Source organism: Medicago sativa, chromosome 4 (assembly GCF_051527215.1).
Source record: "Medicago sativa cultivar Bolivia chromosome 4, Bolivia_mono, whole genome shotgun sequence".
NCBI lineage: Eukaryota > Viridiplantae > Streptophyta > Magnoliopsida > Fabales > Fabaceae > Medicago > Medicago sativa.
This window is the reverse complement of record NC_140752.1, coordinates 75,528,308-75,541,555: the sequence shown is the minus strand read 5'-3', so window position 1 is coordinate 75,541,555 and position 13,248 is coordinate 75,528,308. Positions and strand designations below refer to the sequence as shown.

Here is a 13,248-nt window from a genome sequence, read left to right as displayed (position 1 = left end):
CTAGACATAGTATTTCTTGACTGCATCAGAATTCACAGGACGAGGTAACTCTTCTCCATCCATATTTGTAAGTATTAAAGCACCACCGGAGAAAGCTCTCTTGACAACATAGGGACCTTCATAGTTAGGTGTCCATTTGCCCCTTGGGTCTGGTTGAAAGGACTTGATACTCTTGACCACAAGGTCTCCTTCTTTAAATTTGCGGGGATGCACCCTCTTGTCAAATGCCTGTTTCATCCTTGACTGATATAGTTGTCCACGACACAAAGCTGTCATACGCTTTTCTTCAATCAAATTCAACTGATCATACCTATCCTGACACCATTCAGCTTCAGACAATTCAGCTTCCTTCAAAACTCTTAAAGATGGGATTTCAACCTCCACCGGAAGTACAGCCTCCATACCATATACCAGGGAGAAAGGGGTTGCCCCTGTCGAAGTACGCACTGAGGTACGATAACCATACAAAGCATAAGGTAACATTTCATGCCAGTCCTTGTAAGTGACCACCATCTTTTGCACAATCTTCTTGATGTTCTTATTTGCAGCTTCAACTGCACCATTCATCTGTGGTCTATAAGGAGAGGAGTTATGATGTTCAATCTTGAAATCCTCGCACAATTCCTTCATCATCTTGTTATTCAGATTGGTACCATTATCTGTGATAATCTTGTTAGGGACACCATATCTGCAGATGATATTGTTCTTGATGAATCGGACCACCACTTGCTTGGTCACATTAGCATAAGATGCCGCTTCAACCCACTTGGTGAAGTAATCAATAGCCACTAGTATGAAACGATGTCCATTGGAAGCTTTTGGTTCAATCCGACCAATCATATCAATGCCCCACATAGAGAAAGGCCACGGGGAGGAGATAACATTGAGCAAAGTTGGCGGGACATGGATCTTATCCGCATAAATCTGACACTTGTGACACTTCTTGGCATGGTGATAACAGTCAGCATGCATCGTTATCCAGTAATAGCCTGCCCTCAACGCCTTCTTAGCCATTGCATAGCCATTAGCGTGAGTCCCGAACGTGCCTTCATGTATCTCATGCATTAACAAATCTGCCTCACGCCGATCTATACATCGGAGCAAGACCTCATCGAAGTTCCTTTTGTACAACACATCTCCATTCAAGAAAAAGTTACCAGACAATCTTCTTAGAGTCCTCTTATCTTTGCGAGATGCCCCAGGCGGATACTCTTGAGTTTGAAGGAAAACCTTGATATCGTGAAACCATGGTTTGTCATCAAAGACTGCTTCAGCAGCAAATACATAAGCTGGCCTGTCAAGGAACTTGACACTAATCAAAGGTACCATTTTGGGGCAATTTACCTTGATCATGGAGGATAAGGTAGCTAAAGCATCTGCCATTTGATTCTCCTCCCTAGGAATGTGGTTCAATTCCACTTTGTTGAAGAAAGTTAACAGACGTCTGGCGTAATCTCTGTAAGGTATCAAACCGTCATGATGAGTTTCCCACTTTCCCTTAATCTGGTTAATCACCAGAGCTGAATCACCATATATCTTAATCTTCTTAATTCTCAAATCGATAGCTTCCTCAATACCCATAATACAAGCCTCATACTCTGCAATGTTATTCGTACAATCAAAACGTAACCTTGCAGTAAAAGGGATGTGCTCGCCATTGGGTTTGATGAGAATCGCCCCAATTCCTTTGCCATAGACATTCACAGCTCCATCAAATATCAAACCCCATTCAGATTCAGGATCAGGACCTTCACCAAACAACGGTTCATCACAATCTTTCATCTTCAAATACATGATCTCTTCATCTGGGAAGTCAAACTTGATAGGCTGGTAATCTTCAATTGGTTGATGGGCCAAATGATCAGCAATGGCACTTCCTTTGATAGCTTTCTGAGTGCGGTACACAATATCATACTCGGACAATAACATCTGCCAACGAGAGATTCTTCCGTTCAGAACAGGCTTCTCGAAGAGGTATATGATGGGATCCATTCTGGAGATCAACCAAGTAGTGTGATTAATCATGTAGTGGCGGAGACGCCGGGCAGCCCAGACTAAGGCACAACAAGTTTTTTCCAGCGCGGAGTATCGAGTCTCACAATCAGTGAACTTCTTGCTTAAGTAGTAAATTGCATGCTCTTTCTTACCAGTTTCATCTTGCTGACCAAGTACACAACCCATGGAATCTTCTGATACAGTCAAATACATGATCAAAGGCCTTCCGTCTACTGGAGGGACAAGGATTGGAGGTTCTAACAAATACTCCTTGATACTATCGAAGGCTTTTTGGCATTCATCTGTCCACACAATCCCTTGATCCTTGCGAAGCAACTTGAATATCGGCCCACATGTAGCGGTCATCTGAGAAACGAATCGGGATATGTAGTTCAGCCTACCAAGGAAACCTCTGACTTGTTTCTCGGTTTTTGGAACAGGCATCTCTCTGATAGCTTTGACTTTGTCGGGATCTACTTCAATACCCTTCTGACTAACGATAAAACCAAGAAGTTTCCCGGATCTGACGCCGAAAGTACACTTATTGGGATTTAGACGGAGCTTATACTTTCTCAACCGCTGAAACATCTTCAATAAATACTCAACATGCTCTTCTTCAGTACTTGACTTGACAATCATATCATCCACATAAACCTCGACCTCTTTGTGCATCATATCATGGAAAATCTTAGTCATGCCCCTTTGGTAAGTGGCACCAGCATTTATCAATCCGAACGGCATCACCTTATAGCAAAAAGCGCCCCATGGCGTGATGAAAGATGTCTTCTCTCTATCTTCAGGAGCCATCTTGATCTGATTATACCCGGAGAAACCATCCATGAAGGAGAACACTTTGCATTTAGCAGTATTATCAACCAATACATCGATGTGAGGTAAAGGGAAATCATCTTTTGGGCTAGCTTTGTTCAAATCTCGGTAATCCACACACATTCTGACTTTACCATCTTTCTTTGGAACAGGTACTATATTAGCTAACCATTGAGGGTATTCAGATGTGATTAGGAAACCGGCGTCAATCTGCTTTCGCACTTCTTCCTTGATCTTGAGGGCCATCTCGGGATGAGATCTTCTCAACTTCTGTTTAACAGGAGGGCACTCGGGTTTCAAAGGCAGACGATGTTCCACAACTTCGACATCTATCCCTGGCATATCCTTGTATGACCATGCGAAAATGTCAGCATACTCTCTGAGAAGCTCAATAACTCTTTCCTTAACCGTGGCATCCAACAATGCCCCTATCTTGATTTCTTTCTTGTCTTCCTCTGTACCCAGATTGACAATTTCTATCTCTTCCTGATGAGGTTGAATAGCCTTTCCTTCTCGCTCCAACATCCATCTAATCTCATCAGGAATCTCTTCATCACCTTCTACCATAGCCTCATATACGGGAACCTCAAAGTTGGGAGGAAGCATAGGGTTACTGTGTTCAACGGGCTCATTTATGTTCAGCCTGCATATGATTTATGATTGATTTTAAATGAGTAAATGCAGGACCTTTGAGTTTGATTTTTAAAAGAAAAAGAGAAACAACTTTGGTTTTATGTATTACCATTTTTTTCCAGAAAAAGCACTAAAATAAAATAAAGTAAAGTAAAATAAAGGCCGTGATAGAAACGACGATTTCATTAATAACTAAAAGTACTTGAAACAAAACATAAGGCCCTACAAAGTTTCACTTTCGTCTGGGGCAGGACGAAAGGAGTTTTCTTAAAGAAAAAACAAAAACAAAGACAAACATATTACTTAAAGCGAGGTATCACAGAAGGAACATCCACAGCGATCCAATTGCAGCAGACTCCCCCAGGTGTTACGAAGATAGGTGCCACCTCTTCAGATTGATCCTCAATGATTGCATTAGTCTCCGGTGGATCATTGATAAAACCAGCACTGTAAAAAGTACAACCAGTAGGGTTGAATGCCCCAGGCTTGCTATTCGGGAAACCAATTCCCTCTTTGCGTTTGTTCTCGTGCAGCTCCACCAACTGACCCCACGCTTCAGTCTTGCCTTCTTGAATAACCCTCTGAGCATCCTTCAAAGAAGCCATACTAGTCTCAGCCTTCTTTGCACTCCCTTCAACGGAGAGACCCTGGAATGACGACCCCTCTGAGCTACTACCCCCAATGTAAGAGAAAGCCGACAGATTACTGACCAACAAGGCCGTCTCACCACTTACGGTTATTAACTTTCCATGACTTATAAACTTCAGCTTCTGGTGGAGAGTGGATGTCACTGCCCCAGCATCATGGATCCAAGGCCGGCCAAGGAGGCAACTGAAAGAGGCCTGAATCTCCATAACTTGGAATTTAACTTCAAATTCATGCGGGCCCACTGAGATAGGCAACTTTATTTCCCCAAATACTGACCTTCTAGTTCCGTCAAATGCTCTCACCGTCACCGTGCTGGGCTGCAAGAGGGCTTTTGGATATGAAAGCTGGTCCAAAGTGGACTTAGGCATCACATTTAAAGCGGACCCAGTATCTATCAAGACGTTAGAGAGAGAATCTGATTTGCAGAGGACGGAGATAAGCAATGCCAGATTGTGATTCTTTCCTTCCGCTGGGAGGTCTTCGTCACTGAAGCTCAAATTGTTGCAGGCAGTCACATTCCCCACAATACTTTCAAATTGTCCCAGAGTCACATCATATTCCACATAGGCTTGATCTAGCACCTTCATCAAGGCATCTCTGTGGGCATCAGAGCTGGATAGGAGAGACATTATAGAGATTTTGGCAGGAGTTTGTAGCAACTGATCCACTACCTTATACTCGCTCCTCTTGATTAGTTTCAAGATCTCATCACTATCTTCATAGACAATCTCATTGGGCTGTCTGATAGCTTTGCCCTTATCAAGATTTCGCCCTTTCACTGGTTCTTCGGCTGGAGCACTGACTTCCTTCTGATTAACAACCGGGAACACCCGTCCACTCCTCAAGATCTTGCTATTTTCCGCAATGTTGTCTACATGGACTGACGAATCAAGGGGTACCTTTTTTCCATCTTCCAGAATGGAGTATTCGTAATTATACGGCACAGCTTTTTGAGATGAATAAGGCAACTGTTCTGGCGGGCAGATCACCAGGGGAGTACTGGCTGGTTTGGCACGATTGACCATTATCACAAGTGGCTCCCGAGTCTTGAAAACTGGAGTAACAACACAAACATTCTTATCTTTCTCCTTTCTAGTGACAACAAGTTCTTTTCTGTCTAGTAACCCCTGCACATCGTCCTGGACTTGCTTACACCCGCGAGAATCCACTGAACATACAACACAAGCCTCATGATTATGACTGAAGAGGGTGGCCTCACACATTTTTACATGGATCGGGACCAGAGGAGTCTTGATATCACTTGCATAGAGAACATAGTTGTCTCCTTGAATCATATTGACAGCAGGCCCATGTGGCGGCAGAGGGTTGTTTGGAACAACAGGGTCAGGGTTCGCGAAGGTTAGCTCTTTGTCATTGATTAACTTCTGGACCTCTTCTTTAAGGGCGCGACAATGTTCAATATCATGCCCTGGTGCCCCTTGATGGAATTCACAGGTGCGATCGGCACGATACCAGGCTGGTAAAGGGTTTTGCATGCGAGGCTGAGGCCTAGTTTGCACCAAATTTCTGGCAAGGAGAGAAGGCAACAAATCCTTGTATGGCATAGGTAAGGGCGAGGCTGCTGTTGAGCTTGAGGACGTTGTTGTTGTTGTTGTGGTGAGGGTGGTGGAGGATAATATGGGTATGGGTAGAATGGTTGAGGATTATATGGTTGGTAAGGTTGTTGGTATAATGGTGGATAGTATGGTGGAGGAGCTTGAGGACGTTGTTGTTGTTGAGGTGGGTTTTGTGGGGTTGGCGTTTGTGGTGCGACATTGGCGACATATGGGTAGTTTGGGTATACAGGCTGAGATCCGCCATGGGCCACCATGCCGACCTCTTGAGTGTTCTTCCTTGGATACCCATTTCCAAACTTTTTACCATTAGACGATCCACTTGATGAGCCACCCGAAGAACCAATCGATGAACCATTATCCTTAGACACGTGTCCTTTCCGGGCCCACTCTTCGATACGCACCCCTGTATCCACCATGTCAGTGAATTTTTGCGAAGCACATGCCACCATCTTCTCTGAGTAAAAAGGGCTCAAAGTTTCATAGAATAAATCAGATAACTCTCTTTCATTCAGAGCTCGGCGGATCTGAGCAGACTTCTGGATGAAACGCTGAGCATATTCCTTGAATGACTCCTTTTCCCCTTGTGTCATAGATTGCAGCTCTTTCCGATTAGGTGCCAGATAGGAGTTGTACTTATATTGCTGAAGGAAAGCGTCGGCCAGTTCCCCAAAAGTGGTAATACTCTTCAAATTCATATACCATGTATGCGCGGGGCCAGCCAAACTGTCCTCGAAACAATAAATAAGCAAAGGTTCATTATCTCTATGAGCTGTCATTTTTCTCACATACGTGGTTAAATGCATTTGCGGGCAAGTTTCTCCTGTATACTTCTCAAACACCGGCGTCTTAAACTTAGGCGGTATTACCACATTTGGAACCAAGCAGAGATCATGCACACTTTGACCGAATACCTCCTTACCCTTGATACTCCTCAATTCTTTTTGTACTGCATCAAACTTCTCTTCCAAGTTACCCACTCGATCATCCCCCATTACACTACCAGAGTGATAAACCTGTTCTTCCTCTTGCTGGGTCGCATGGACAATAGGCCCTGCCTGAGTCATAGTAGCCTGAGGAATTGGCTGGCCAGGCTGAACAAATGGTGGTGATTGTTGACCATAAGGAAATGGCATTTCCGTAGCACCAGGACGAACACCGTCATTGATCATTTGTGGCATGCCCCATGGATAACCGGGCGGCATGTAGTATTGGGAAGCAACACCATGAGGACCAGGAGGACGGAAATTCTGGTAGTTCATATCATCAGATGAGAAACCCACCATGAGAGGCTGTGTAGGCCCAGCAGATGTAACAACAGCAGGTATCGGCTGTGAAGTACCATTAAGTGCAGCAGAAGCGACCACAGTAGGAGCTGGCTCGGAAACCGCTGCATGTTCTCTCTCAGTCATCAGGACTTCCATCATAAGTGCCATCTTCTCTAATTCTGCCTTGAGATTACTAACATCTGCTCTGAGCTGAACGTTTTCCTGTTCCGCATTTGCCATCTTCTTCTTAATGTAAGCCCTTGTGTGATGAATGCGAGTAGGCTTGTATTGAATTCGTCGGGCCACTTTCAATTACTGCGGCAGAAAAGGAGTGAAGTGTGAGACTTGATTTTGACACTTTTATGAATGCATATGATGCATGATATGCTAGATGCGAAAGTATGCACTTTTTCAGTTTTATCGAAGGACTTATAGAAGTAATTTTGTAATCATAACAATTTAAACATTACATTAATGATAAAAGTACTACAAGATAATTCCCTTTCTAACAACCAAGCCAAGGGATAAACTTACAAATATAAAATACTACAAGATAAATCCCTTTCTAAACAGACCGAGTCAAGGGATAGACTCCAAATATATAAAAATACTACAAGATAACTCCCTTTCTAAACAGACTGAGCCAAGGGATAGGCTCCAAAGTACATAAGCAAAACCTCAAAGATAACACAAAAGCAACTGGGAAACTCAAACTCCTACTCCGGGAAATCTGGATGTGCGCCAGCAAACATATCCATGCGCCTCTTCTTACTCCCTGAAACCCTCTCAAGTATGGCGTTCTTTTCTTTGATGATCCTCTTTAGTTCGGCATTCTCAACCTTCAGCTGGTGGTTTGCCCAATTTTCTTTCTCTAAGATATCCAACACTATCTCATAATCTTGTCCTTTCTTGCGAAGCTTTCCTTCCACGGCAGCTTTCTCACGCCTTTCAAAATCTAACTGCTTTTGGTACCCTTCCAAGGACTCAGGGGGCAGAGGCATAGGTATGGCGGGAGTAGTTGCAGACACATACCTTTGTCGAGGGTAAGGCATCTTCAATTCTTTTGCTCGGTTTATGACCCATTGAACATAGTCTTCATGAGTTATGGATGATTTCCTTCCTAACTGGTTCCTATCCAACCTGATGATGGAATGCCAAGCCTTCTCAAATTGTACTCCTAGGTTCTTCTTATCCTCTTTGTAGAGGAAAAATTCCTTATCCAGGATGCGGTACACAGGTTTCATCTCCATAGGGTATCCAAACTGACGTCTAGCAAGCACTGGACTATAACAAATTCCTCCCCGTGTACCAAGAAGCGGTACATTGTTGAAAACTCCACAACTATTGATGATAAACTCCGGGTCACAAACTGGGTTGAACCAAACTACATCATTAGGGGTAAGAGTCATAAGCTTCTGAGACCAAGGGAGACGCTCTGGTCTAAACTTAGGGCGGGGTAAGTGTGAGGTAATCCACAGGTGGAGTAGAGGTGCACAACAAAGGAATGTTCCTTTCCCTTTATCGGTTCGTTCGCGGATGGAAACATAGGTATCAGCAAGCAAAACAGGAACCGGGTTTTGGGTTAGAAAGACTTGAATGGCATTCATATCGACAAAGCCATTAACATTTGGGAAGAGCACAATACCATAGATGAGTAAAGCAAGGGTGGACTCAAAAGCGTCAATGTCAATTTTTAATCCATCAAGACAATCGGTGGCTTTTTGGTAGAGGAAGTTGTAGGATAGGCATTGCAGACCGGCTTTAGGGACAAACTTTTTCCTTAGATCGGTTATTTCATGGTGAAGGGTTTTTGCGAGAGCTTGGATTTGTTTAGGGGTGAGTTCAAGATTTTGAAATGGCACTTGGTTGAGTACGGGTAAACCGACCCAATGAGAATACTCCTCTAAAGTAGGGAAAAGCTGAAAATCTGGGAATGTAAAACCATGATGAACTGGATCAAAAAACTGGACCAAAGTATTAAGGAGCCCCTCATCCACCTTTTCCATGAGAATATCCATCAAATTACCATACCGTCCTCGAAAATGATCTGGATCCCTTAATCTCCTAGCTAGCTTCCTTAAGCTCTCCAAATCCGGTTTCTTGAATTCATACCTATGAGTTCTCCTTAAATCCTCCATTTCCTACGATGTTTACAAAAAACTTCTACGTAAGTCCTTCGATTTTTTTTGGATGAAAAGAACTATTTATGAATGGATGCATGTATGTATGATTATGCATGGAAAGTATACAATGTTGGAGCTTAGGGACAACAACGCCATTTGGTAAGAACTATGGTTTCCAATTGCACAAGTAACAAGGGTTCTACCAAGGTTCCCGAATTACAACCGCCACAGAACTTTATCGGATACCGTGACAACACCCGGTCCAATAACGTTCGTAGGAAAGTCTAGTTCGAGTGTAGCATCGCAAGTAGACTAATACCGAGACATCACCCGGCTTAGCCACCGCACTACATCCTAAAAAAGGCCAAGATGGGTTAAGGGTTACTAAGGTCCTTAGCGTTCAACGGAGACTTAAAAGCAATAGAGTCTAAGCGTGACAACACCCGCCGACATATATCACTTTAAGCTCCTCCGCTAAGTGTGGTTATCTCACGTGTGACAAGACACGAGAATACTCTCGGTATGCCACTATGAGTCTACCACCCCTATCTTATGTTTCACTCGAGTCCGGGTATAGGACTTTGCCTCACCACTCACGTATAGGGAGAGATTGAAAAACCCTTTTTGGATCCGGGGGTTGGTTACGATTCGGGAAGGTGCTAGGCACCCGCGTCGTTCACGGTATTCCGTGAGAACCTCTTTCTAACTTTATTTTATTTGAAAAATTATTGATTAAAGTATGAGTGAAAGAATGGAGGGAGAAGAAGTAGGAGTTTTGGTTATTTTTATTTGATTGATTTGAAAGGAATAAAGCCTCTGCCTACGTACCCTTAAAAGGGATCAAAACCACCGTAGTTCACTCTTATAAAAAATATTTTTTGTGGGTTAGGTTGATTTTAATTATTTTTGAAAAAAAAGGTTTTCAAGAAGGAGATTGAGGGGCCTCAAGGCACTAGGAATAAAAATAGAAGTGAGGTTGTTTCATTTTATTTAAGAAATTGAGTCTAAGTTTAATTAAAGTTCAATTAGGATTTTGATTAAGAAAATAAAGGGAAAATCACTTGGATTTGGATCCAAGGTTTATTATGAAAATAATTTGACTTTTGCTTATTTGATTTTTTGGAATGAAAAAGGTTTTACTAAACTAACGGTGAATTGGCGTAACGATGCAAAAAGTAAAGTAAGCATGGATAAAATGGTGTAGTGTCAGTGCTTGTGTCGGTGTGTGCAATTACTAAGCTATTACATACCATTCCTAAATGCAAAGCCCACAACAAATTACATCATTCCCCTAATTATACACACTAAAAATTATGGGGCTTTGCAATAGGAAAAAAAATGAATAGATACCGAAATTTAAAGCAAGCATGATTAAATGAGATATAGAGAAAGTTAAAGCATCAAATACTAAAATGCAATGCAATGATAAGGTATAAAATAAAGCAAGATGCACATGTGAAAAAAAATGCACAAGACTTTAAAAGAATGCATGACATAAAGTTTTAAAGCCAAGAACACAAAAAGATAAAATATGGAAATTAAAGTTTTAAAATAGATGAGACAATATTAAATAAAATGTATGAAAGAAATTTAGAATATGAAATTATGGAACGTAGTGAAAATATTAACATCAACAAAAAAAACAGTAAATAAAACGATAAAATAAACACATATATTTTTTGGGAATTTTTAGAGAAGTTTTGGATGAAACAGGGGTGCAAGTAACACAACAGAGGGGTTTGAGTAGTAAAAGAGTAGAGAAAAATAAAATTGGGCCTTCACTTGATCCATTGGCTCAGGATCTGATCCTGGCCGTTGGATTATTTGATCATAAGGCTGAAATTGATATGCACACAGCAATGAGGAAATGAAGACATCACTGAATTAAACAGAATGCTTAAATAACCATTAGATCCATCAAAATTATAGATCCAACGGCTCCTAAACAGTAACACACAGGATAAAGGGAAATGCATATGGTAACCAAAAGAACAGGAAACGCTAGATTTAACAGGAAAGCCAATCTGATGGTTGAGGAAGAAGAAGAAAGAATCCAAGTAAACCGGTCCGGTTTGAATGAACCAAACCGGTTTACTCATGACTTTAAAAGCAATTTTTGGTTCAAAACACCCATAATCTCTTCTTCTTCCTCTCTCTAAAACAACAAAGAAGAGAGAGAAGCTCTCTTCTCTCTCTTAGTCCAGTTCGCCGGAGAAGAAAAGGAGTGGTGGTCGGAGGGGGCTCCGACGCGGTGGTCGGCCGGAGAGCCGCCGCGTCGGAGCGTTTTTATTATTTTTTTTAAAAATTTTTTACATCATCCGAACCCTCTTCTTCTCCTCTGTCCGATTCCAGGCTTAGATTTTTCAAACAACCAATATATAAGCCTAGATCTGAGTTTAGAGATACGAATTTTTTCAAAAAAACAACTCATGAACAACAAACAAAAAACGAAACAGAGAAGAGAGTGGATATTTACCTCTTGTAGATCGGTCTGTGCTTGAAAGAGGAAGAAAACAAGCTGCTGCTCCTCTCCTTTCCTTTTTCCCGTCCGATTTGTGTGATTCCAGACCGGTTCTTCTTTTGTAACGCGAATTGTGGTTGTTCTTCCTTGAGTTCAAAACGAATTGTTGCTTGCGTGAACAGTGAATCGACCTTGTGCGTGATGATTTGTTGTTAAATTCGTGAAACAGTGTTGGATTGTGTTCATGTATTGAGGTTTAGATGATGATTTTAGTACGGATGTGGGGATTTATGAGTTTCTGGAATTTTGACATTCATGAACTTGTATGAATGTTCATATGAATGTTCATCATTCTTTTTATTTTTGTGATTTTTGATCTGAAATGGGATGAGAGAGAGAATGAAAAGTGTTTGTGATGTGTGATTGGTGACTGCAAATTCTGACGCGTGAACCGTGTCTTTGCTGCAATTAATGCAGTGGTATTTATACTACTGAACTAGGGTTTTGGACCCTGAGAGTAATGACCAAGATGCCCTTAATTGACTCTGATGAAAAATGCCAGCACATGAAAATGAAGATTGGGGACCAAGTTACAAAATATGGCCAATGACAGACTGACACTTGGACAAGACTAAAGGACTCAAGGACTAAAAATGAAATAAGAAGAATAAATAATAAAAAAAAGAAAATAAAAAGATGGTGAGTTTAAAACTCACGTGACCTAGCTAAATATAAAAAAATAATTATAATAAAAATAATAATAATAATAATAAAACAATAATAATAAAACTAAAGATTTTCCTAAATGAGGTATTTTAAAATACCTCTCTGCCGAAATTTCGATCGAAACGTCTAAAAAATAATGCGGTGTTTTAAAGTACGAACAAAAACTTTTTAAAGCAGTTTTAAAGATGGACAAAGAGGGAATTTTGAATTAAAAGCTTTTAAAATAAAGATGAGACACTGAATATTAAAACGAGCACGTAAAATATTTTTAAAAGCTGACGCACAAAAAGAAATAATTTAAACTACACGAAGCTTGGACAAAAAGATTTTTCATTTCGAACTGTAAAATAAAGCCTCAAAAATTTTTAAAAGATGACTAAATAACTTTAAATAATTGAAGCGAAAAAGAGTTTGAGACGTTTTAAAACGACTGGAAAAAAGAAATGACTGGTCCAAAATTGGGGTATGACAACTATCTCCATCTATTGTTAGGACTATCTCCATTAAACCATATGTATTGTACCATTTCAACTATCCGATGATGATTTATCTGATGAGTAATAATAATGGTTGTACCTTGGTTTTTATATTTCCTCATCCATCCATTTATACCATTGTAAGTGTCGTTAATATTACTGAACATTTTTGTTATATTTCCTTATCCATTTATGAAAACATAGTGGTCATGTATTTGTAAGAATGTGGTCATACAGACCATATATTTGGCTAGTTTTTCTTTCCCAGGTGTAGATAATATCGTTTTAGGCGAATCGAACGCATAATCTCATTTGATCACTGCACTAAAAGCCTTTCCAACCATAAATAAATTGTTTTACAATCAGCGAGTCTATCACGCCTAAAAACGGACAAGTTTTAATTTATGAAAAAATAATTGTCAAAGATAACGGCATCGAGTAAAAAATCCAGCATACAACAATAACCATCAAAGTTGTTTTCCACTAGGTGAGACTAATTAGATGGATCAAACAATG

The 13,248-nt window shown here is 40.9% G+C and overlaps 1 protein-coding gene and 1 pseudogene across 1 annotated transcript; both read right to left on the bottom strand.

The window, feature by feature from the left end:
- LOC146931933 (uncharacterized) lies at window positions 1–7,322 on the bottom strand (annotated as a pseudogene).
- A 340-nt stretch (window positions 7,323–7,662) lies between these two features.
- Window positions 7,663–9,084, bottom strand: LOC146931932 (uncharacterized). The gene has a single exon (XM_085707710.1). The coding sequence runs from the start codon at window positions 9,082–9,084 to the stop codon at window positions 7,663–7,665; it is 1,422 nt and encodes a 473-aa protein (XP_085563836.1).
- Window positions 9,085–13,248: the final 4,164 nt, after the last annotated feature.

Excerpts from the sequence above, each read along its gene's own strand:
- LOC146931932 (XM_085707710.1), bottom strand. The coding sequence starts at position 9,084 with ATGGAGGATTTAAGGAGAACTCATAGGTATGAATTCAAGAAACCGGAT.